Source organism: Triturus cristatus, chromosome 4_1, assembly GCF_964204655.1.
Source record: "Triturus cristatus chromosome 4_1, aTriCri1.1, whole genome shotgun sequence".
Classification (NCBI taxonomy): domain Eukaryota; kingdom Metazoa; phylum Chordata; class Amphibia; order Caudata; family Salamandridae; genus Triturus; species Triturus cristatus.
In genome coordinates, this window is record NC_140585.1 from 322,617,738 (window position 1) to 322,644,749 (window position 27,012).

The 27,012-nt window shown below is 44.0% G+C and overlaps 1 protein-coding gene and 1 long non-coding RNA gene across 2 annotated transcripts in view; one reads left to right on the forward strand and one right to left on the reverse strand.

The window, feature by feature from the left end:
* The window catches only part of LOC146854871 (sodium- and chloride-dependent GABA transporter 2-like), a 681,032-nt gene that overhangs the window by 646,423 nt on the left and 7,597 nt on the right, over positions 1 to 27,012 (forward strand). Inside the window, exon 12 of the mRNA XM_085652276.1 lies at positions 5,259 to 5,361. Within this exon, the coding sequence (XP_085508402.1) occupies positions 5,259 to 5,361 (103 nt within the window). The remainder of the gene's footprint in view (positions 1 to 5,258; positions 5,362 to 27,012) is intronic.
* LOC146854873 (uncharacterized) overlaps positions 1 to 27,012 on the reverse strand; it is a 56,701-nt gene that overhangs the window by 22,478 nt on the left and 7,211 nt on the right. The gene's annotated exons all lie outside the window — the stretch shown is intronic.

A 27,012-nucleotide genomic window follows, 5' to 3' on the forward strand; every position in this document is an offset into this window, starting at 1 on the left:
TGCCACAGTGGGCAAAACCAATATTTTACTGTCAACGTATCTGTGCAGTTGTGATGGTAGATCATGTGAAAATAAGGCACATAGTGACGAGAGACTCATCTGGCTGTTGATCGCTTCTTGCTATGCCATTTTGTCTCTCAGGACAGTGCAGGTGTGCTAAACAAATTTACCAAAAATGGCCATGATTTTCACAGTGCCCAAGGTGTAAAGCTGGCGACAGCTTCAATTGCTGTACGAGTGCCCTCACGGAGGAAGATTGTCCTGCGATGGATTCAGCGGGCCAGTTGCAGTACCATGCACCATAACAGTGTCTGTGCCAGTGATTCCCTCTTGTATTTGCACAGCCTGCAATCTATTGTGCATGTGAGCGGTGTTCAGGTTGGATAGAGTACTCTTATGGGAAGTGGGAACAGCCTTGCTGCTAGAATCTGATTTAGGGCCTGTCTATCCAATGCCTGATTAAAGTAAGGCTTTGTTGTTAGGAATGTTTGTGGCAGTTTCATGGTTTCGTGGAAGTCCCTTGCCTGGAGTGATTCCAAATCTAGAGTGCAAGACCGGAGGCGCAGATGTTTTTTATTGTTGTTTTAATGGTTGTATAATCAATAATATTTGGATCCCAGTTCTCCATGGTGGATCAAGGTGTTTCTTGTGCAGGAGGGAAGATAAAACAGTTTCCTATAAGCTGAGTATTGCATTTTTTCCAGATCCACAGATAGCATGTTGGGGAATACCTGCTGCGCGTAGTTGACCGACAGGAGCAATTTGGCACGTATTACCTTTCGAATAGCCATTGTTGTTGTACTGTCAAGGGCAGCATTTAACTTGCAAAGGACATACGTGACCCTCTTCCCTTTAAGCCAAATTTTTTGTAGATTGAGCAAGGGGCAGCCTGTTTCACTTAACCAAGCACCCTGGTAAGTGTAGCATTGTACACAGTCCAGGTTGAGTGTTCCAAGCCACCAGTTGGTTAACCTTTTTGGGTGGCTGCCATAAATCACTATTTTAGATTTGCTTGCATTGTCAGCCAGCTTGTTCTGGAGGTTGTATCTAGGCAGTGCATTGAGAGCTTTTTGAAGGCCCACTTTGGTGTGATCCAGAAGGACTAAGTCTTCTGCATATTGCATCAGATGGATTTTTTTGTTCCCAATTCTTGGTGTAGCAAGAGAGGCTCCAATTAGCGCCGGGCCCAGGTCTGCGGTGTATAGATTAAATAATAGTGGTGCCTGCGGTGTATAGATTAAATAATAGTGGTGCCGGCACGCACCCCTGCTTTAACCCTCATTCTGTGTCGATTTGTTCCGTGGCGGACTCCCGGTCGAGTTTGATCCTTACCCAAGTTGTAGAGTACAATGACCTAATAGCTCGCAGTAATTTCGAGCAGATGATTCACCCCTCCAGTTTCCATGAGAGGATGTTACAGTCTACCCCATCAAAGGCTGCTGAGTAGTCGATGAAATAGGTGCAAACTGGGGGGGAAATGCAAGAGACTGCTTGTTGGACTAGGTATGAGAGGGCTATGATGCTATCAGCTGTTGAGCTCCAGATCGAAACCCTGTCTGATAGAATGGGGTGTGCCCAGTCTGCTGATTCCAATGAGGGCTAACATAAACCTTTTCCTCAATATCCAATAGTGCAATTATGCAGTAGTTATTTGGGTCTGTGTTTGCCCCTTTCTTTAAAATAGGCTGCAGAAGAGAGCCCTTCCATGAATCTGGCACTTCCTCCAGGAGCCTATATTCTGTATACAGCCGTGTAAGGGTTGCAACCCAAAAGTTTGTGTCCTCTCTGAATAGGGAGCCTGGCAGACCGTTTGGACACGGGGTGCGGTCTTTTCAGAATTTTTAGGACCATATTGCTGCTTCGCTTTGGCCGAAATGTACTGTAGGAGGTGTAGGTGCCTCAGCTCCCGTTTCTGCTGATGGTCTCCATGAGGCATATTCACTTGGGCAGGTATTCTCCTGGTCTGTGGTGTAAGGAGCCTTTACATGTGCGACCCATGTCTCACCTAAGACTGATTTTCCTCTGTTTGTTGCTCTGTAAGTTATATTATTGAGATTGCCAGAATTGGTGGGTTTTATTTGGGGCCAGAAGCTCGAATTTTTGTATACATTTTTCCTCATATGATTTCCATTTAAGTTTCCAAATAAGTTGTTTATGTTGCTATGCTGCTGAATTTAGCTGCATTTTTGAGGTTCCACTTTTTATTTTCCTATATGCTTTTTGTTTTATCTTTATCAACAGTGCGCTTTGTTTAATCTCTCGGGCCATACTGAAGGTATGGGTTCCCATATTTATTTTTGTACTCGGCCTCTGTTCACGAAGCGCATGCCCAATTCTAGTGCAAGCTTTTCCCACACCTCTATGGTAACTAGCTTGTTTGTCTCTGGCGGCCAGCCTTCTCAGGTCGATCCTTCCCACCCTCCTGACTAGCAAAATGTCACCATATTCCAATAGGCTAAAGGTGGTGTTACAATTCAACTAATGACAGACTTTACTTTTAATGTTAACATAAGCTTCTGTGCTAGAGTCCAGAGGCAGGGGTACTCCAGTAAGGACAGCTAGGTATGGACAACATTCAGGGGGAAGGTCTAGCTGGGCTTGGGCCTGGTGGGTGACATTTTCAGATAAGGAGTTGGCTCCTTGTCAGAGATAAATAGCAGCTCTGATGACAGAACTAATTTAGAGACCATTACTCATAGCCTGTTGCTCTTGCCCACCTACGCCTGCCACATCCATCAGAGGTTGAGGAAGGCCATCCAACACATGGAGGGCCAGCCTAATCGGTCACCACCAAGGTTGGCAAGCGGGTTCTCACAGTTAGAACCAGTATCAAACTCGGGTGGTTGAGCTTGCACAGGCGTTTGTTGAACTGAGGCATTGCTTGCTCCCAAAGCCCCCTGCCTTACAGTATGCTCCAATGCATGTAGCTTTTCCATCAGAGGGGAAACACAGTTTTGAACCAATAGGTTGAATCAAGTTAAAATGACATCCCAATTGATGAGTTGTGAATCATTCAGAGTTAGCGAAGGGAGGTTCATCAACGGTGAGGGTATCACCATGTTTAGGCCAAACACACAAATGTGCACTACTCCCTTGCTTCATTACCTTCTTCCTGTTGTATCTGCAGAATGCTCTGAAGTTTGATGGGGAGAAACTAAAGAACTACCTGGGGCAATACCAAAGTCCTGTGATAATTGCCTCTAAGCCAGATCGATCTTCTTTGAGACAAAACTTACTGCTTGGACCAAAAACGTGTCCAAAGTTTTTGATCCTTTGGCCTCTGTGGTGGGTGCAGTACCTTTCCTTTTACCCATAATTGACCAAAATCTAGGGTATGATCTAGAAGGCAGAGGGCAAAGGAATTGGGACAACCCAACTCAGCCTAGGTTCAACCCCACTGCCCCTCTGTGCTGCAAAGCCGGTAGTCAGTAGTCAATGTCTGAGAGATAACACCAGCCTTCCGCTTGCTCCTGCCAGACTTCCACCAGACCAGCACTTCCAATCACAAAATAGTACAGGTACAATAATAAGAATATCCACACTATCCAACTCTCAAGTTCAGAAGAAAAAAGGACAAGTCCTTTAAACCTACAAGGTCTGCAACATGTCACAACATGCAGCACACAGTGTCCAGAAGGAGCGTCCACTTAGCTCCCCCTGGTCTTGCAGCCACCGCCTCCACCACACACAGCTGGACCACAACTAAGTTGCAGTTGACAGTTTCTACTCATCACATAGAAGACTGCAGAGAATGGCAAGTGCTGAGGCTGACGACAGCTAAGAGCTGAGGGTTGGGTGTGGCTTGGAAGGGATCTCAATCATCAATCAAGGGTTTGTTAGCGCAGCTACTACCCCGTGAGGGTCTCAAGGCGCTGGGGGGGGGGGCTGCTGACCTGTCTGAGCGCAGGGGTTCCATCGAAGAGCGGGTCTTGAGATCCTTCCTGAATTGGGTAAGCAACAGGGATTGCCTCAAGTGGAGAGGCAGGGTGTTCTGGGTTTTGGCGGTGAGGTGGGAGAAGGATCTTCTTCCGGTTTTGGTCTTGTGGATCCGTGGGATTATGGCCAGGGCAAGTTGTGGGAGCAAAGGTGTCAAACATGCCCAGGGCAGTGTTCGGTTCAAACTTGAAACATTACCCTCAAAACTTAAGGTTGCCCAGAGTATGAGAGGGACCAATATCAGAGACCAAAGCTAGGAGCCAGAGGAGGGATAAAAGGGGGGCACTAAGACCATAGCTTGCAATCACCGTTTTCCCACAATTTACTTCAAAATTGAAACAAGAACCAGCAAACCAGTAGTTGCAACACTTCACCCTGTCACCCACCCTGCTGCCACCGGAGCCCTTTCTCCTTGCAAGAGGACCGAGCGCAATGGCGGGGTCGGCAGGTATAATTAGAGCGCTGGCAGTGGTAATGCAATATGCACCATGCATTGCCCAACATGCATTGACCTCCTCCCTTAGATATAAACCAGAGTTTGGTAGTTAGTTTAGTAGGCAGCCTGGGGGGTGAAGTAAAAAATAGAAATGAGGAGCGGTGAAAAGACGTGCCTCAGCAGCTGTCGGCGGCCCCACTTCCTTGCTCATGCTTCATCGTTATCCTGGTGTATGACGCGCAACATGTGTGGGCGGGAGAGGAGCCTATTCATAACATAACAGATGTATTTGTAATGCACATATTTACCTCTTGGGACACTTTTTACACTGAATAATAATAGGTGTTTAAAGTTACCCAACTCAGTGGTGCTCCTTTGATCGAATTTGGAAGGATGAAAGTCTGAGTGGATTCATCGTGACTCAATCCAGTGGCCATGAGGACAAATGGATTTTTGAAGTGGATGCATTAGTCCACTGAGCCACCAGACTGTTTCTCAGCTCGATCCTCTTCCTTCTTCCTCATCTACTTTGCTTCTAATTTTTTCCCCTTCTTCTCCATTTTTTATGTATCCATCTCAGCCCTTCTTTTTTCTTCCTTTCCTTCTTCTTCCACTTCTTCCTTCTCCTTTTCTCTTTCTTCTCCTTTTTCTTATTCACCCCTTTTTTTCTTTTATATATTAAACCTTTTATTTCATATGTTAGACCCACCCAATCGCCCTTCCGTTAGCTTCATGCCTCTCAATTCATTTGCATGGCCTACTGTAATTATCAATTTCATCTTCTGTGACAAATATTCTCAATTATAAACCTGTTCCTTCTGTTTTGTCATTGCTGGACTAATTTCTCCATAACTCCCCTTTTCTTCCTTCCTCATTATCCCTCTAGGGTGGGATGTACGTATTTCAGCTCTTTGATTACTACGCCGCCAGTGGAATGTGTCTCCTGTTTGTTGCAATTTCTGAAACTATCTGCATTGGTTGGGTGTATGGTGAGTACTGAAACAACTCATAGGCAAGAGAATTTCATGCTTAGGAATCTATCTGCTATCAGATCACTTTGGGACAATCACAGAGGCAACTCATATATCACAATACATTTTCTCCTGATGGGCCCATGTCCATGTGAGTACAAAGTGCAGTGAAACTGTTCTAAACAAGACCTTTGCTCACACATTTCAAAATAAGGTGGCTCCTACTAGTTCTATTTATGAACGTATGATTTTGCGCCACATATGTGTTAATGGATACGCTTTGATCTAGTGTTTAGTAAAGCGCAATGTGCTGATCAGAAAAGGGGCCACTCTTGAATTTACAGAGGCAAGTAGCCACTCATGCATTTAGAAATAGATAATGTCTGCTGCATGACCTACATAATAATATGCAACTTTGCTCCACATATACCTTAGTACATCCACAGTAGTCAAAAAGTACACTGTATTGATCTAAAGTTACTCATTAATTAAAACAGTAAAGTGGATTCCGCAATGCCTTAATAGTAAAATGCAACCTTTTTTTATTGACAGGAAAAAAAATGGGTTCCATTCATACATTATTCAAAATAACAAAAGAAGGTAGGAATAGGTCCCACATGCCATAATATCAATTATGTAATTATGGTAGAAATATGACAGTTGTCTATGAGGACATGATAGCTTGTGGGTCCCAGTCTTCTGGCTGCCATTCATTTACTACACTGCATAGTTCTGCCAGGTCCAACTTCATAAATTTGAGGAGCCAAAGGTAAGCTGTCCAGCAGCAACCTTCAAGCATGCTTCCACCACTGTGTTGCAGGTTTGGATGTTTAAACAGCTAAGTATTGGTTTTAGCCAGAATTTACGGAGCTTAACTAAATGAGGGCAAATGCAGAAAAGGTGAATTAAAGCATTCTCTGCTGCTCCACATAAACGACATGTTCGTGCTGTTTCTCCCTGACTCCTATCATACCAGAGGTCTCTTATAGGGATAAGGCCTCATTACTTTTCTTTTCCAGTTGAGCGTCCAGGATTGCTTGTTATGTCATATTATTTGGATTTAATATAGCGCACGACTCAACCATTGGTATCTCGGCGCTGAGCCCGTTTAGCAAGTTTTCGTAGGGAGATGAGATTAGGAATTAAAATAGGTGGGCTTTAAGCAATTTATTAAATTTGTGTCAAGGTTGCACCCCTCTGAAACCTCAGGATCAGTTTGAGGCTCAAGAGGGTCCACCACTTGAAAGACTCAAATCTGAAATGCCGTCATAGCACAGAAGTTTGAGGTGATAAAGTGAGAGAAGGAATGGATGAATGAATGAATGAATGAAATTCTATTTGTATAGCGCATGGCTACCCTAAGGTCTCCCAGCACTGCTCAAAAGAAGGACAGAGAAAAGAACAGAGGCTGTGCTGCTACGGAAGCATCTTGAAAAGAAAACGAGAATGAGCGACCACCCCATCTAGATCTTTGTATTTTCTTGGGGGTGGCCAGGCACAAGGAGCTGGAACGCAGATTCCTGTGGGGAAGATAGGGGGAGACCAGGGAATGCATGATGATGGAACCAGTTTTCCAGATGGCTTTGTGAGCCATGCACATTGCTTTAAACTGTATCCTGGCCTCAATAGGCAGCCAATGAAGATTCCTCAGTGATGGTTTTGCAGACTGCCTCCTCGGCGTCTGGAAGAGCATGCGTTCTGCGTTACTTGCAGTTTGTGGATAGTAAATTGGGGAGCCCTGAAATGGAGGGCATTTCTGTAATCAAGGCGAGAGAGAATAAGGGTCTGCACCATAATTCTTCTCGCCTGAAAGGGAAGGAGGGGGATGATTTTCCGCAACATTCTCATCAGTCCATAGCAGGTGGCTGAGAGCTTGGTAGCCTGGTGGTTGAAATCAAGAGAGCTGTCAAGCCACATGCCAAGGCTCTTAATCTGAGTCTTTGGGGGTGGAGCGGGGCCTAAGCGAACCGGCCACAGAGAAACCAAGACAGGGGGTGGAGGATTACCCAGGCACATAATCTCCATTTTGTCCCCATTGAGCCTGAGGCAGGAGAGTTCCATCCACTCGACCACCACCTCTAGGCAAGGTGATGATCTTAATGCTGAATGGATAGACAACCTCCGCCAGAGGACTCATGTATATATTAAAAAGCGTGTGGTCTCAGGGCAGAGTCCTGTGGAACCTCATAGCTGAGGGGTAGCCGGGAGGACACCACATCTCCCTCAAAGACCTGAAACCATCGGTCACTGAGAAAGGACTGGAACCAGGTCAGTGCCGAGCCTGACACCCCCATATTTTCAAGCCGATGGGCCAGAATGTTGTGGTTAACAGTGTCAAATGCGGCACTGAGGTCCAGGAGGATAATTGCAGCTGTTCCCCCTCGGTCCAACAGCCTCCTTGACTCCTCCGTCACTACGAGCAGGGCCGTTTCCGTCCCATGCTGAAGACAAAATCCTGTCTGAGAGTCACACAACAGGTTGTTAGATTCTAAATAATCAACCAGTATGGTGTTAATGTATCTCTCAAGCAGTTTGCTCAGCCAAGGGAGGAGGGAAATTGTGCGATAGTTGGCCAGATTGGACTGGTCCAGACTGGGCTTCTTCAAGAGGGCCCTAACCATCGCGCATTTCCATACTGTGGGACCCATACCAGAGGTGACCGAGGAATTCAGAACATCAAGGATGACTGGGCGAGTGGATTTAATAACTAGTTTAAGATGTTGTGGGGGAGCGGGGTCCAATGGTGAGCCTGAGATTGCTTTAGAGACGACCAGGTCCAGAGATTCATCATCTAAGGGGGGAAACTCGTCTAATGAGCATTTGGCCTTGGAGATAGGGCTGCTTATTGCCGTTGTCATGGGCTTGAGTGTAGTGATAGGGAAGGAAGAATAGATATTTTGGATTTTTTGATAGAAGAAGACTGCTAGATTGTTGCATCGTGTAAGAGCTCCTTCTGTTGTCGCAGGTTTTTGAGGAAGAGTGATAAGTGATTTAGCAATGCGAAAAATCTCCTTAGAAGAGTTTGCCACTGTGCTAATTTTCTCATCATAAAAAATTGTTTGGTCGATTTTGATTTCAGATTTGTATAGCCTGATTGCTTTCCTATACCCCACTTTCCTAGTTTCTGAGAAGTCTTGTTTCCAACTTCTCTCTAGTCTTCTGCAAGATTGCTTTAATACCCTTAATTTCGGGGAGAACCAGGGAGCTGTTTTCTGTCAAAATCTTTTATGGATAGGTTCCTTGGGAAGAACAAGGTCAAGGGAGCTTTGGATCCAGGTATTAAAATTACTATTGGCCAGATTGGGATTAGGATCCATCGACGGTCTTGTATTTTCAAGGGCTGCCATCCAGTCAGTGGAGGAAAGCCTAAACCATTTCCTTCCCAAGGTAGATGTTGTTTCCTGGGGGGGTGGTGGCATGAAGGTATCCCAGGTTAGAGGGATTAAGAAATGATCCGTCCAAGGGAGTGGGGAGGGGCTCCCTACGACCAGGTTGTCCAGATTGCTGAATACATGATCAAGAAGATAGCCCTTGATATGTGTAGAGGCGAATCCTTTTTGTTTAAGCTGGATCGCCGAAAGGTCTGACAGTAGTTCACAGGCTACACGATTAGAGGGATCATCTAAATGGATATTGAAGTCACCAAGTAGCGTAAAGTTAGCTGGAGCCAGTGCTATGTTGGTGACTAAGGTGGAAAGATTAGAAAGAAATTGCCCTGGGACTCCTGGGGGGCGATAGATCAGTAGACCGGAGAAGGTGCTCGTTGGTGAAAACTCTAGGGAAAAAGCCATGCTTTCACACTCTGATAGCATAGTCGGTGTGGTTCGACAATCAAAGGTGTCTTTAAATATAATGGCCAGGCCTCCGCCTCTGCCAGATATACGATCAGTTCTGAGTATTGAATAACCCTGGGGAAGGGCCTGAATAATGGCGGGATCAGTTTAAATCTGAAGCCAAGTCTCTGTTAAAAAAAGAGCATCTGGCTCGAGCTCCTCTAGTAGTAAGGCTATTTCGACGGAGTGTTTGGATAACAATCTGCATGTAGGGTGTTAGTGTGAGGTCTAAAATGTTTTTGAGGTGTAAACTGAAAATTGCAATGTGAGCAGTGGGAGGGGTTGGCGGTAATGTTAATGAATGTAGACATTTGGGACTAACGTTCTTTCCCAGTTCGAGCAAAGAATGCGAGCTGTAAGTAATTGGGCTTTCAATAAAATGACCATGGGTAGTGGCCCCTAGGCCCGGTCGGGCGCGGACGGTTTCCGATGGGCTTGCCTTTGGCGCGCCTTTGGCGCACCAGCTGCGCTCATCCGCTGCACGTCAGCGTCATTCTCCTTGAAATAGATTAGATCGCCTGAAGAGCTGGAGTGGCATCCTGCCAAGATGGCCACCCAAAAATGGCTCAACCAGGAAGTGGTGGGCTCGGTTATCTCCCTCCACACAAACAGCACGGAAATTGCTGTGGTGGACCGGGGAGTCGGCGAGCGTGTAGCGACAGGTAATGGGTGAATTCAATTTGCAATGTGAGTTTAAAACAATACAAGTGCAATTCTAAAAACAATTTTACAGAGTGCTAGTGCAGCAGTGCGGGCCGAGCAGAACTCTGCCTCCTTTCAGCTACGTGTCAGCGCCCTGCCCCCTAAAATAGTCAAGATCGCCGGAAGAGCTGGAGCGGCACCCTGCCAAGATGGCCGCCCAAAAATGGCTCAACCAGGAAGTGGTGGGCTCGGTTATCTCCCTCCACACAACCAGCACAGAAATTACTGTGGTGGACCGGGGAGTTGGCGAGCGTGTGGCAACAGGTAATGGGTGAATTCAATTTGCAATGTGACTTTAAAACAATACAAGTGTAATTGATGGGAACAGCAGGGAAGGAGATCTGTAAACAAAAACTAAATTCCAATCAGAAGATGCCTAACCAAGATGGTGTTAAATAAACCAAAAATATGCTTAACCCATTACCTGTAAAATAAAATAAGAATGGTCTATACCACTATGGGAGACAAGAAATGGATTGTTCTTTTCTGAATAAAGTTGCTTTTCCATACAAATGCTAAAATCAAAGAAGAGTATTTACAATCTGATCATAACAACAATATGCCTATATTGCTTCCTCCCACCAAAATAAACAAACTGCCACATATCACGGGGGGATCCACTTGATTATACCACTGCTCACCCCTGCTAAGTATGGCACATGAGAAAGAATACAAATGAGAACAGAGCGACAATGAAAGAAGCGTTTCTTTGATACTAGGATTGTTCCATACAGACTTAATTCTCCTTTCAGTAGCAATCTGAAGTCAATTACCCGCACTCAAAATCTTTGAACAAAAATAATGTCACAAAGGTTGATGCCACACCCATGACAAAGCACCTCTTCACTGTGGTAATGCAAAAGGATTGCCCCCAGAAAGAATAGACCAGTCAAGTGGTTAGGTTGAGCACAGAATCTCACAGTTTTCCATGAACTTCTTCCAACAAGAATTACGGCTAGAGAAGGCAGTCTATATTTTCCAAAGCATGATAAAGATATCTCGATACCAACTCAGGGCCCAAACAAAGGTGAGACTCCAAATAAAGGGGTGCGATACACAGAACAGCTACAGCCCTACAGCACCACTTTCAAAATCTTTGCCCACAACTCCTCAGAACTCTGTCTCGCTATCACCAACGGAATAATCTGCACAGCCATGAACTCGGAAATGCTTATTGAACACGTCCTGGTCATGACATGCTGACGTTGTGTTGGTTTTCAGGCGAGCCGATACATCTAGGAAATCGGCGCCTCACTCTTGCAACACCTCGGGCCACCCACCACCCGCAGAGTTTGTCATAGGCATGCAGGTAGGTGGTTATTTTAACACAGATGTCCAGCCTGTTGCCTAAATGATCTGTTTCTTAAGACATGACTGCGTTCAACACCTTGCCTTGGGTCCTTCCTTTATGAACCGTAAGAGCACATTCCTCTCCCAGGGAGCGCTGACATGGGTATGGTTTGTCCAAATATATCTCTGATGAAAGGCCCTGATGCAACGAGGGGTATGAATGCCAGACGCTGGTTCCCATGAGTTCTGTTCCACACCATACCCTTCACAAAACACAAGATATTACATCTTTGACCCTCTTTTCTTTGAATCTATGATCCTTTTAACTTCATATTCAGGTTCACTATTTACCCAAATGGGGGCAGGTTTCCTACTTATTGAGGTATATGAGGGTCTTAACAAACAGAAATGAAACACTGGGTGTATATGTAATGTCTTTGGGAGAGCTAGTAGCATGGTGACCGGATTTATACACTTCTTGATCTTGTATGGACCTATGTATCTGGAGTTGAAAACACTATAGCTCCTATAACGAATGTTTTAGTATACAACCACACAATATCTCCAGGTTTGTACTGAGAACTGGGTCGGCAATGTTTGTCAGGTGTTTCCTTGTATTTGATCTTTGCTTCTTTCAAGTGATGTTGTGTTTCTTTCATTCCCTTTTGGAATTGTTGTGGTATTGATGGGATGTGCAAATGGAATAATCCGTGGCTGAAAACCATAGGTGCCGTAGAAAGGGGCCGTTTTGGTAAACTAATGTTTTGCACTGTTATAAGCTACCTCTGCGATCCACCCATGAATCAGTATTATCTTCTATGTAACAACAGAGATATAGCTTTAAGGTTTGATTTAGACGTTCGGTCTGCCAGTCTGTTTAAGGATGGAAGCTAGTTGATTTAGTTGAAGTCATGTGTAAAGCCTTACACCAGACCGTCCAGAACTGTACAGTGAATTATGGCTCTCTGTAAGATTCAGTGGTTTTTGGAAGACCATATAAGCGGGCTATGTGTACCAATAACAGATGGGCCAATTGTCCAGCTGTAGGTACCTGTGCACAAGCAATGAAATGTCCCATCTTGGTCAGACTGTCTACCACTACCAGAATGACAGTACAACCCTTATCTTTAGGTAGGCCCACAATGAAGTAGAGAAAATGTTTCCCAAGGTTTATTAGGTGTGAGCAGCTGTTGTAATAGTCCTGGAGGTTTTTCAAGATCTGTTTTTGCTTGACGGCAGCGCATACAAGTACATTCAGTTTTCGGAACATCCTGACATACTGAGGGCCACCAGAACTCTCTCAAAATCCTATCTAAGGTTTTTTCAATACTTTTGCGTCCAGCCCTTGGTGAATGATGACACCAATGTAAACTTCTTGTTGTGTTACTTTAGTAGGTACCAACAGTTGGTTGCCAAGTAACAGAAGGTCTTGGATAACCTTCCACTGTTTTTCTTTAACCATTGTTTCCAGTACGGGGTCTTTATAGCGTCTCTGGTTTCATCTAGAAAATACTCTGTTTGTACTGCTTCAATAACCTGAGTGGGTTTCAGAATGGACTGTACTTCCTGGCCTTTTGTTGTCTGAGCAGAATCCTGTCTTGTGCAGGCATCCGCCTTTTTGTTTTCAGAACCTGGTCTGTAGGTTGCAATGAAGTTGAATTAAGCAAAGAATAGCATTTGTCTGAGCTGTCTGGTGGACAAAGTGCAATCTGAACTCTAGAATTGTAGATTACGATGGTCTGAATGCGAAAACTGCTAGATAACCACCTGTACAAATTGGCAAACCCCAGTAAACATTACACCTCTTGTACAGTTGTAGGAGGTGCCCATTCTCTTACTGCCTTGATCTTATGCTCGGCTATTTATTGACCCTGTGGTGTCAATATTACTCTAAAACGTTCCACCTTATAACCCATTAATGCGCAAAGAGTGAAACACTGCTGTTACATGTTCGTAATGAATGTTTTCATTCTCTGAATAGATCAGTATATCGACTATGTAAACTACAGCAAAAACATCCAAGAACTCCCTCAAAACATCCAAAAACTGAAGTGCTGCGAGCGCATTTGAAAGCCCAAAGGGCATGACTGGGTATTCAAAGAGGTAATCTCAAATAAGAAATGCCGTCTTTCATTCATCTCCCTCTCTCATTTGGACCAAGTGATAGGCCCCTTTCAGATCCAATCGGGTAAAGATTTTAGCTTCCTTTACTTGATCCAACAAAGCAGGAATCAATGGCAAAGGATATCTGTTCTTCACCGTTATGTTATTTAAGGCTCTGAAGTCTTTACAAGTTTTCAGTTCACCTTTCACCTTGGGTATAAAAAAAAGCAGAGGCCACTGGTGATTTGGATGATCTTACAAACCCATTCTGTAAATATTTATCGAAGTACTGTCTTAGGTGTTTATTCTATGCTTCTGTCAAGTCATATCTTTTCCCACAATGAACCCTTGCTCCAGGTACTGGATCAATTTGGCAGTCATATGGCTTTTGGGGGGTAACTTTTCTGCCTGTCTTTCACTGAAAACATCCTGGAACTCTTGATACTGAATGGGCAGGATAGTGTCTTGTTCAGCCGCTGTAGCAACCACATGAGTAGTGGCAATGGCTAAAATGTAAGAAGAGTATTTACAATCTGATCATAACAACAATATGTCTATATTCTTCCTCCTATGTATACGTACCCACTGAAACAAACAAACTGCCACACATCACAGAGGGGGAATCCACTTGGCTACACCACAGCTCACCCCTGCTAAATATGGCACAGCAAAGAATACAAATGAGATCAGAGCAACAATTAAAAAGTGTTTCTTTGATACGAGGATTATTCTGTATGGATTTAATCCTCCTTTAAGTAACCAATATGAAGTCAATTACCCCCCCAAAAAATCTTTGAACAAACATAAAGTCACAAAAGTTGATGCCACTCCCGTGACAAAGCACCTTTTCGCTGAGGTAATGCAAAAGGGTTGCCCCCAGAATGAATAGACCAATCAAGCGGTTATGTTAAGCACAGTATTTTACAGTTTTCCATGAACTTCCTCCAACAAGAATTACAGCACAGATAAGGCAGTCTATATTTTCCAAAAACGAGAAGTATATCTCGATACCAACTCGGGCCCAAACAAAGGTGAAGCTCCAAATAAAGGGGTGCAATACACAGAACGGCTACAGCCGTACCGCAGCACCACTTCCAAAATCTGTGCCCGTGACTCCTCAGAACTCTGTCTTGCTATCGCCGATGGAATAATCTGCACAGCGATGAACTTGGAAATGCTTTTTAAACACGTCCGGGCCATGATGTGCTGACGGTGTTCCGGCAAGCTGATACAGCTAGGAAATCGGCGCCTCACTCTTACAACACCTCAGGCCTCCCACCACCTGCAGAGCTTGTCATAGGCATGCTGGTAGGTGGTTATGTTAACAGAGATGTCCTGCCTGGTGCCTAATGATGTGTTCCTTGAAACATGACCGCCTACAACACGTTGCCTCGTGGCCTCCCTTTAAGAGCTGTAACAATTTGCAGTAGTTAGCAGATTTGCTGACATGTATCGAAAGCTTGTTCGAATAAAAGGGGGCAATTACTTCAGGTACGGTTGACCATCTGCTGCATCATGAAGTGCTGAAGCAAACTTTGCTAAAAATGTATTGCCAAGATCCACCAAGTCCTGCTTGACCGAGGGAAATCTAATTAATTAAAAATCTTGGCTATAGATGAACAAGTAAGTGATTTGTTTCACAATTTATCTACTTCCAGTTTCATCATAGATGATTTTAGATATGTTGCCCACGCACTACTTCCTCTCCATATTGCGATACATAACACTGGGTTAGACATTTTGAGCTTCTTGCAGTATGAGAGCTATCTAGAAGGGAGCATGTGTTTGTAACACTCCAATCTAAGTTAAGAATGAGAGGTTGCATCTGCCAGTCAGAATATAGAGGGTAAATGGAATACTGCAGTTTGTCTAACCATGTGGCCATGATCTTTTTGAAGGCAACTGTTCCATAGAGTAATACTGGCATCAGTTTGCATTCTAATATTTTCAGAATTTAGGAGTATCTGGGCAAGCTGATGCCCAGATACCACTAAATTATGGTCAACAGAATGTGTTTATCAGTCAGGCAGGGTCATAGGGAAAATATCATGCCCATCTCCTCCTTAGACCTGCGTACTGAAATCCCGGTCTTGTACCTGTTTTTCTTTTAATAAACCTCATCATTCACGATGATGATTTTCATTAATAAACAGATGTATTCAAAATCACCAAAACCTTCCTTCAAGAATAGTTAGATCTGTTCTGCAATTAAGAGATAAACTAAAACAGCAGAATAGAATGCTTCTCAGAGACATTCTCAGTGGTTAAAAATATCACGGATGGGAGCATTTCCATCAATCATTTACTTGTTTTACTCAAGTTGGACCAATACCCACAATCATTTATGGTAAGAGTGTGATTGCCAGGGGCAGACAAGCTTGTGTCATATTTTCTCTTGGTCACCAGTTAGAACCACAAAACAATATTCAGAAAAGGGCAGACTAAAAACCATTTATGCAAGCTTTTACCAGAACTTTTCTGTGCACCACTGGGCATAAATACAATAATTGTTGCAAGCGTGAAAGCCCGATGTCTTTCTAAGTTCTAGAACATCTGGATTGATAAGGGCATCATCACCACAGAGAAAATCGTCCCCATGACCAGATTCAGCTCTTAACTGAATTCCAACCAATTTATGGATAAGGCAATGGGAAAATGTATGATTTAAAAAAAACTATCAACAAAATTTATTCATGAGAGTTCAGGAGACGCACTGTCTACCATGAAAAACATCAAAATCACAATCTTGTGATGAGCTTGTTGAATGTATGCTGTTCTGATGCTGCCCGTCCACTATTTGGAATCCAAAGCTGACTGGTAAGGTTTTAACATAAATGTATCTGAAATGTCTTTTATTGAGGTCAGTGCATCCGATGTCACACATCTTCATTGCAGCCTAATCTTTTAGACATCACAATCTCTTGTGCCATGTCACAATTAAGAGTGTCACTGAAAACTCCACAACCTCTAAGCCTCGTGGAAATCCATTTGACACACACATACAACAAGAATTTATTGGCAAAGGCAATAGGTCTTACCTGGGGGGCTATAGGCAGTAAATGTCCTTTTGCCATGTTGTACAGCAGCACAGCATGGCGGAAAGTTATAAAAAGCACTATCATTGCTGGTGGGACGAGAGGCAACAGAGGCGGAGGGGATGTGTGGGGGGACAGCATATGATGCCACGGTATCTCTAAAGATGACATCTTTCCAACTCTCTTCTGCACCATGAAATATTTTTGTTGGGCTTTGTATTGGTACTTCATTAATACTTTACAATTTTGCCACATGTCTCTTATCAGACTACAGGTGCTGGGGACATGTTAATGCCAAGGTACCAAAGTACCAAATAATAGAGGTTTAGGTACCTATACACGGATAAGAAAAGTACAATAAATACATATACAGGTTCAAAAGAATGAATCCACAAACCACAATACAGATGCACCATTAATACATATAAAGGTACAGAAGAATGAATCCACCCACCAGAGACATTCACAATGGTAGTACCCTTCAAACAATAAATACAATGAAAACACCACATAAAGAAGATCCCACACCAGCTCTAGAAAAATAGAGTGATTTTTAATAGAGAAATCAAGACCAAAACGACAAAAAACAATCAGCAGATACTACATTTTGAGGTTTTAGGATGAAATGCTGCCTCAAAGCACCAACAAGGGGCATCTGGTCTGTCGGACCTCGACAAAGTCAATATCAAAATTTCTTTATTCGGTTTCATGTTACATAAAACCATTAAAGCAAAATGTAAAAACCGGGATTAAAATGGTATAGTATAATATGTACAAACACGAAAGCAAGTTTGTACAAGTTCATAATTCATCTTATGTGTACAAATTACATCTAAAATCCCAGACACCAATGATTTTAGAATAAAACATCTAAACATTGACTTTCCTATCATCACAGTTGCTCAGGTGGGGGCTCTGTTGGCTAAAACCAAGTCAGGATCATGTCTAGATCCTTTGCCACCTAGGATCATGAAGGAATTGTCTCCTATCCTTGCAGAATCCTTGGCAGTCCTCTGTAATATGTCGTTAGCGACAGCTACCTTCCCGAGTAAATGGAAGGTATCTCGTGTTAAGCCGCTACTTAAAAAGGTATCAGCCGACCCTACAGAGGCTCAAAATTATAGACCTGTTTCTCTTCTTCCATGTTGGTCTAAAATCATGGAATCTATTATAAATTTTCATCTTTCTAACTATTTAGAAGTGAATAAGCTATTAGATTCTACTCAGTCAGGGTTTCGCACATCACATAGCACTGAGGCTGCCCTGCTCGAAGTCACGGATTCTATCAGGCTGCTGCTCGATGGGGACTCTCCGGTCATGCTGGTGTTGCTGGATTTGTCGGCTGCTTTCGACACCATCTCCCACGGTATACTGTTAAGTAGATTGCGGGAGGTAGGTGTCGGCGGCTCAGCTTTCAGGTGGTTTCAGAGCTATTTGTCTGATAGATCCCAATCTGTCCAATTGGGGTCCTGCGTGTCATCTTCAGTACTGGTGGATAAGGGGGTGCCACAGGGCTCTATTTTGAGCCCCACATTATTCAATCTATACGTGGCCCCCCTAGCCTCAATCATCAGGAACTGTGGCTTTGAGGCCATCTCATACGCCGATGACACGCAGCTGATCATAAACATCAGAAATGATCCCATTGAAACGAAGGCTAAGTTTGCAGCCTGTATGATTAACATCGCTGACTGGATGAGGAGTAATTTTTTACAACTAAATTCCTCTAAGACCGAGATTCTCCTGTTCGGCAAAACTGCGGATTTATGCACTCCAGACTGGTGGCCACCAGAACTGGGTCCAGCCCCCATCCCTAGAATTTGTGCGAGGAATCTAGGGATTAGTTTAGATAACCAGCTCTCAATGGAGACTCAAGTGAAAACACTGGCTTCCTCTTGTTTTGGGACCATGCGGATGTTGAGGAAGATTTTCCCTTGGATCCCGTTGAGTGCTAGAAAGACCCTCATCCAGGCACTGTTAATGAGTCGCCTGGATTATGGCAACTCCTTACTGGTTGGAATCAGGGAGGATCTTCTTTCCAAATTGCAGGTAGTGCAAAATACCGCTGCCCGCCTTGCTCTTGATAAGCCTGCGCGAACTCTCTCTCTGCCGCTTCTACGCCAACTACATTGGCTGCCAGTAAGGAAACGGGCCACGTTTAAAATGCTGTGCTTGGTTTTCAGGTCCCTGCATGGACTGGGGCCGGTTTATCTTACGGATAAACTTAAATGGTATCAGCCCACAAGGCAGCTTAGATCTAGTAATCGCAAAACATTGTGTGATTTTAAAATTAGGAAGGTAAGGATGGGAGGTCGTGCCTTTTCTTACTTGGCCCCTAATCTATGGAACAGCCTTCCTGAATCAATCCGCCAATGTTCGAACCTGGCCTTATTTAAAAAAATGCCTAAAACATGACTTTTTTAATTTGCTCTTCCCCCTCTTGACCACTGATCTCTTTTTCCAGCACCGAGAGATCCCTTGGGGATGATTTGTGCGCGATATAAGTGACCAAAATAAATAAATAAATAAAAGCCATTAACTAGATCAGCGACCTGTTAGCTGTACAAGTACATGAAACCAAAGATGGTGACAAGGGCCAGGCCAATTAATCACAACTCGCCCTAAGCTTGACAGCGGATTTAAAAAAAACCTTTAAAATATGAAATACAGTGTTGCCCGTCAACATCTGGAGAAATATAAAAGCAGGCCAAACATGTTTAAAGTTGGACAAAACATAGTAAAATGTAAAGTTTTCTGTGGAGATATTCCATTGCAGCAGCAGGGCAGAAAGGATTGGTCTCTAATTGAGCCCGTTGGGTAAGTAAGAAGTAAATAAAACGGATCAAACCGAAACCTGGTCAGAAGGAATCTATCGTAAGAGTTCACAAAACCAAGTATATATGGCTCAGCCTTCTCTGTGGACCTTAATATGACGAAGTGGCAGACACTTGTCTTCATGAGCTCCCTCTTCTCCCTTAACATGGTCTGAAGCGTGCTGAATGCCGTCTTAAGAAGGGGTATATCTGCCTTTCGTATTCCCTCAGGATTAGAAAAAAAGTCTCCTCTTCCCAAGTTCATTAGACTCTTTTTGATATATTTCAGCCATGGTATCCTTAATACATGATCCAGGGCCAGGCCATCTTTAAGGATTGCCTTATTTAGCGAATCCTCCGCCTTAACCCATATTTTTTACCAAAGAAACTGCGGGCGAAAGGCTATCTGATCTGTAATAAAGGGCATTCCTAACTCTTCATGGGCAATAAAGGAGGGGATACCCTGGGGAACTGACAGCAAACGTCTCATAAATTTGTTTCCCGCTATTTGGACATCCTTTACTTCAGCATATCCCCAGATTTTGCTGCTGTAAAGTGCTTTAGACAGACACTTTGCCCTGTAGACCTCCAAAAGAGCCCCCACTGATCTTTTACCCAATCTAATGGCAAAATAAAAAAATGCGGCAGTTTTCCTATTGAGGTTGTTTCTCTTACGTGTAAGTTGTGGGCCCCAGTTCAGTTCATCCAGGAGTACCCCCAGGTAGGATAAAGTGGATATTTTAGGAATCGGGGTAGGCCCAACCTTAAAGGCATATGATCTACTAGGCCGCATCCCAAGTTGCATGATGTATGATTTGGACTTGTTAACTTTTAAGTCCAAATCTCCCATAAACTGGGCGAACAGAGATAAGATGGTTTGCAAACCCCTCTCTGTCCTAGCCATCAATACGGTATCGTCTGCATATAGCAGAACCGGGAGACCTCACCGCCCGATCTGGGGATAATCAGCCTTAGTCTCCAGGAGGATTTTCTCCAAGTTATTAATGTAGGGATTAAAAAGAAACTGGGCCACTATACAGCCTTGACGGACTCCGCACCTAACGGGGAATGAACAAGACGAATATCGCACAACTGCTTGGTGTCCCGATGGAAGCCATAGAGAAAGGAAACTATCTCCCTGTCTACCCCTAAGGCTAAAAGGATCTGCCATAATTTACCCCTCTTTACGCAATCAAATGCGGAAGACAGATCCATGAAAGGCAGGAAAATGTTACCCCTGCGCGCAACTGTATATTTACTGGTTATTAGGAATAGGTTCAAAGATTGTTCGATCGTGGAGCGGCCTGGGAGGGACCCATATTGGGGATCCAACAGAATGTTATTGTCAGTAGCCCAGGTCGATAACCTATCCAACAATATACTACCAACCACTTTTACCACTGAGTCTAACAGGGAGATGGATCTATGACAGACAGTGCTGTTCCTATCCCCCTTTTTAAAGACTGGCACAATGACAGAGGTTGCCCATGAAGATGGGGTGCCAAACCTAGCAACTGACTTTCCCTCTGAACTCCCTGAGATGGGACAGCCAATAATTCAGCGACGGAGCCGAAATTTTGATTCGAAAGCACGGATGGTAGACTTGTCTGATTCTACCTTCGTAGTCTGACAGATCTGAAGTTCACTCTCGCACATCTCCAGTAGAGACCTGCACAGAATGTCTGGGGAAATCTGCCCCCATCTAAGTCGTCTCCCTCCGTCTGTTACCCGTAGAACCCCTCCTCCTGTGGTCTGTCTTTTTAAATCAAAAATGGGCCATATACCTTTAATACACAGGGGATTATGATCGCTGTAGCTACTGGCTGTTATTGAAAACTCTGAGATAAGATAATAATGGGGAGTGGAGATTAAAATAAAACCAATAAAAGAGGGTTCCCGGCCCAGCCCCTTAAAAGTTGGGATAAGATAGCGCCTAGAGGTGGTCAATTTACCAATAGTTAGTTGCAAATCCAAATCACAAACCAATGCATTTAATTTCTCCCCCAGCCTGCAATGTTCAAAATGCACACCGTCTACAAGCGGACAAGAGGAATCCAGACTAGCCCCTGGTCCCTCCTGCCTTAAAGCCCCACATATATGCGTATTAAAGTCCCCTACCAGGACTATACAACCAGACTTACAAGGCATGAACATACAGTTCATTAAAAATGAACATGAGCGAGTGACATTACACACCTCAGGGAGAAGAGAAGTGGCATTATAAAAGTTCAAACGCAGAAGACTGTGTGACCCTGAGGGGAAGGTTAACGCATGAAGACACAGATTATCCGTGTGCAATACCCCAATACAACCTCGTAGGCTAAGTGACACATAAACTGCGATACCCCCTTTTGGACGTCCCACCCTTGAAGGAATTGCAGGGATGTTAAAAAGCTTAAAGCTCTTAAAAATAGGTATTATCAATGGTCCATGTCTCTTGGAAACAGATAATGGCATATTTTTTTATGAAAGCCAACCACCCCGGATCCTTGAACTTGCTTGCCAAGCCAGCTATGTTCCATGAAATTATGCTGCAAAAGCTATTACTCAGCGGATGGCTGCAGTGGTTCACCTGAGCCAGCTGATCCTTTAAGTCCGTTTGTAAGGCACCATGGAATTTCTTGGAACCAGTCCACCCAGTCAATCACAGTGGTCAAGATGTCCCAGAGGCTCAAATGAGTTGAATAGAGGGACTGGAGGTGGTTGTTGAGGCCATCCAAATGGGTTTGGGGTCACTAAGTTCCTCGGATGCAATACCACAGGTGTGGATGGTTAAAAGTAACCCAAGGGCAGTGCTCTTATAGAGGAAGAAGGGTCTGTTCTATTACAATGGTTAGCTGCATGGATAATCCTTTCTGCCAGATGTGGTTTGTTGAAATGGATGATTATACAATCACCATCACTACTCTTTTTTGAGCCTCCTATCCTGGCCACCCTCCTAACCATTAAGATGTCCCTTTCCACTCTAAGGCCCAGGGATGTGTTGTTGTTAAGCCAGTAAAGGACCTTGTTCTTTAATTGGTAAAAATCTTTGGTGGTGTCGGCTTTAGGACTAAGGAACAAAGAACAGGAGTTCACCCGTTTTCCCAGCAGAGACTGGGCAATAGTTATAACAAAACAACAACGTCTCAGCTGGATATCATTTTTAGAAAGAACAAATATTTTAGTGATATAAATCACAGAGGGAGAGGGAAAAAGAAAAGGGAGACCAAAGGAAATTAGAAAAGAATTATATATTGTAGGTAGTTTTTACAGCACTACAGTACAATAAAAGTACAAATGACCAAAAACACACATAGGTGAGCACTGAACGTGCTAGTGATAGTGAACGGCGCAGTGACACTATCAGTTTCAGCCTGGTTGGTTTCAGGCCATCATCAGGACAATGGTCATAGTTTTAACGTGTGCTGTAAGGGCAAAGAGGAAGTAGGGTTTAAATAATTCTTAAGGAGAGAACCAGAGTGAAAAAGGTGACCCCAGAAGTAAGAGAAATACCTGGGCGTAGTACAACTAAAGTACAGGGAATCCTTTGAGATTGGTGAAAAAACGGACATAAATCAGCGTGCGATCTAAATAGAAAGTGAAAAGGGGAAAGAGGGAAAACGCGATTAGTGAGAGGCCCTAAGACTGAACAATGTGGCCAAAACGGGAAAAGAACTCGTATTTACCAGGCGTCCAAGCACTTTAAGGAACAACATCCGATGTTTGGAAAGTGACCAGGAGCAATAAAGGTCCGGGACTCGAAGAAAAGGGATCAAATCTGTGCAAGGAAAAAAAGGGAATTAGGGTAAAGGGAAGGGAAGGGGCGGATTAGGAAAAAATTAGGAAAAAATTCGTCCTACGTTGTAAAGGTCTTACCTCGTGAAATGTTCGAGGAAGAAGGATCCAAAAAATGGTAATCCAGAAGACGGGAAACAAATCCAGCAAGGAAGGGGCGACGGGACGAGTTGCTCCTGGCCACTTTCCAAACATCGGATGTTGTTCCTTAAAGTGCTTGGACGCCTGGTAAGTACGAGTCCTTTTCCCCTTTTGGCCACATTGTTCAGTCTTATGGCCTCTCACTAATCGCATTTTCCCTCTTTCCCCTTTTCACTTTCTGTTTAGATCGCACGCTGATTTATGTCCGTTTTTTCAACAATCTCAAAGGATTCCCTGTACTTTAGTTGTACTACGCCCAGGTATTTCTCTTACTTCTGGGGTCACCTTTTTCACTCTGGTTCTCTCCTTAAGAATTATTTAAACCCTACTTCCTCTTTGCCCTTACAGCACACGTTAAAACTATGACCATTGTCCTGATGATGGCCTGAAACCAACCAGGCTGAAACGCCGTCGACAAAACCCAGCAAAGAACTTTTTGGCTTATTTGTGGTCATTGAGAAAAAATGTGTTCATAGCAGATTGTATATAATTATTCCTTTTGACCACATTGTTATTATCTTAATTTGCGCCGTTCACACTGTTTTTCACTCATTGTGTCACTGCGCCGTTCACTATCACTAGCACGTTCAGTGCTCACCTATGTGTGTTTTTGGTCATTTGTACTTTTATTGTACTGTAGTGCTGTAAAAACTACCTACAATATATAATTCTTTTCTAATTTCCTTTGGTCTCCCTTTTCTTTTTCCCTCTCCCTCTGTGATTTATATCACTAAAATATTTGTTCTTTCTAAAAATGATATCGAGCTGAGACGTTGTTGTTTTGTTATGGCTTTAGGACTGGCACGTTACCTAAAACCAATACATACGGTGTCGCTTCTGGGGGTAGATGGCTGTAGTATGGACCCTGGGGCACTCTTTCCTGGTTAACTGCAGCAAAGATTGCGGCGTCCCCTTCTACCCCCACACATGAGGAGCTGACTCCCTTTGATGATTGGCCTAAGTTCTAAATGACACCTGAAGGCATGACCTCGCCTTCGAACCACATGTGGAAGGTAGGAGCTGTCCGATGCTTGTAGATGGGCCAGGTAGGGAGATGGTGCTCACTGGGTGGGCGGTTTGGGCAATATGCGCTTTACTTGAGGCAGAAGTAACAGGAGCTGAGCCGGCAGAGGCATCAGTTGCATCACAGGAGTGGGGAGTAGTATTGGATGTTTCTAAGAAATTGAGACAGATTTAAAAGATCTCTCTCCATAAAAGAAAACTTTTGCTTAATTGGTTCCAATTTAAGGTCAAAGCGTTCAAGAAGGGAACTCAGACCAGCTTAAGCATGTCCACCAGGTCGTCTTTCGACACGGGGACTGCACTCTGGATGTTTGACAATGGTGTGTCCACTTTAGATCGTTTTGCCTTAGCCCCGGTGGTGGTGTATTTGCGCTTGGCCCCAGATCCAACCCTGCCACAAGACTGCCCCTACTGGACAACTACATAGGGGGCTTTGATTTGAGCTGGTAACCTACTCCCTAATGTAGGTCCCACAGTTGGCTCATCACAATCAAGCTGCTTATCGATGGTAGTAAGACGTGAAGAGGTGGCTATCGACTCGATTCCCTCCTCAGTACAATGAAGCCCAATATTAGAGGCACAGGATAGAAGATAAAACGCCGGGGACCGGGAAAGTCGGCGGGACATAAGTTAAATTTCTTTTTCAAGAGCTCCCGCTGCTCTTTGTAAAAATCAATCCATTGTGCTGGTGATTGGCGCAGCGTGGACCACCGCCGTTTTGCACTTACCCATTTTTACGCACTCTGAGCCGTTTGGGGATGTAAGTGCAAGATTTCCCATAGGTTGGAGCCTCTGTCTTTATTCAGTCCCTTCTTTCCCAAAGCCCAAGTAATTGATGACAAAGAACAATAATAGCAGGTAACTTGTGGGGAAGATGCTTACTAAAAGGTGTAACGTGATGCCAAGGGGCTTACCTTGCACCACTGGAGGCTTGAGTGTCTGGTGCTGAGTGGAGTGATAGATGCAATTTTGAGCTTGGACTGAACTTATCGCACTCAAGGCTTCTGGGCTGCGACGTCAGTTGTAGTCCTGGATGGTCCTGTCCCACAGATAACACAGCCAAGAGGGGGTGCCCGGCCAGGCCTCCTATGGGCTCTGACGGGCCTCAGCTGGTTTTGAAGCGCCTCCAGGTGCAAAATACCATCTGTCTCTGCAGCGAGCCACTAAGGGTGCTGGGATCTGTGGTCCTGGTCCATGCCAGTCCCCCCGCACTTCGTGGCGATATGGCAGCAGCAGTGGCACCAGAAACAAGTAAAACGGGCGTCCCAAAGTCATAAGTTCAGGCTAACCGCAATGGAGTGCATACCTGATGTCCTGTAACATCGTAGTTAAGGATCCCATTGACGGGGTTTTCGATGTGAAGTCTTGAGTTGAGGATTCAGTGCGCAGATGGCGATGCATTGGTTCAGAGGAGCTGTGAGGCTGTGATGCAGAGTCTGACACTATAATCGAGGCTGCGGGCACCTTAGGCCAACTTCAAAAGGTCCAGGACTGGGGTGGCACCACTTCACAGGGTAGACTCACAGATGACAGAGTCCAGGTGCATCAATTGTTCTTTTTGCATTTGTTGCCCTGAGTTGTACGGGTATACCCAGACGTGGGTCATGTTCACACTGCACCACTGGATTCAAGCTAGCCTGGCTGATGAGGGGTGTTACCATGAAACCGGTCCCAGGATGTTTGTTTCTGGTCCAGGGAGGACTTGGCTTGCCAGGACTGTTCCATGAGAAGCTGGGTCAAAACTCATTTCCATATGGATGGGTCCAAACTAGGGTGAGCAAAAAACTATGGCTTAAACCTAGATCTTTGTGACTGGGGTGACTGGGGTGAATGTTTGCATTGTTCAGCATTCAAGCCATAATTTATTCTTTTTGCCTTTATCTTTCTAAAAGTGGCATTTTTAGAATTGTAATGTAATGTAAAGTTTGATTTCACCTTAAGTTAAATTAGGATTCCAGAGACACCAAACCTGAACCAGTTCCATTCCTATTTGGAAATTACACAGAAAATGTAATAAGGTAGTCCCAATGTTAGCCAATGGGAGATATAGGCCTTGCAGTAGTGAAAAAAGAATCTAAGAGTTTTTCACTACCAGGACATGTAAAACTTAAACGTACATGTCCTGCTTTTTAAACACATTGCACCCTTCCCCTGGGCTGTCCTGGACCTACCCTAGGGGTGACATGTGTATTAAAAGGGAAGATATTGTTGCAGGGATTCTGCTTAGATGCAGAACTATGCCTGTGACCACAGAACAGCAGTATGTATGGACTGAGTCACCATACCACAATAGTACCTATGAGCCCCAATCCAGACTAGCTCATAGGGCTTTACCTGCCTTCCTAACCTTCCCAGATTGACAGGTTAGTTAGCACCCCAGAACACAAAACGCTGATCCCCTCAAGGAACTGTGGAAACAGATCACCAACCTTTTATTTTCTCACTCATGCATGCCCATAATAAACCTAAAAGACACAAGAACAGTTTACAATATTTATTGAAACCTTTCATTCTCTATTATAAAACGTCTGTGCTGTAACTAGAAAACATATGCATATCAACAGCATGAGGAGCATTACAAGAAAACTATAAACAATAAGAAGTTTTACAATGGTGAATTATTTATCTGCCCCAGCCCACCCCCTCTATGGAAACACATTGTTATAATATAGATCTCTGGATTTATTTATGGACTCCATACATGCTATGCATTTGTAATTTTTCTACTTCTCAGGCAGTGGATCTCTCTTTCGTGGCGACCTTTGCTCTGCTAGAATGTCTTTTTCTGTTTTCAAAATTGCCTTTCTTTGTGTATATGTTACGTGGTGTCTTCTTGAAAACAGCAGATGTGAATGTATGTTGTGCCTAAGCGCCAAGCTACATTTGCTAACCAATCACAAAAGACCAGGCACAGTGTTGTTTTACCTTGTACAAGCTGTTCAGGCAGTCAGA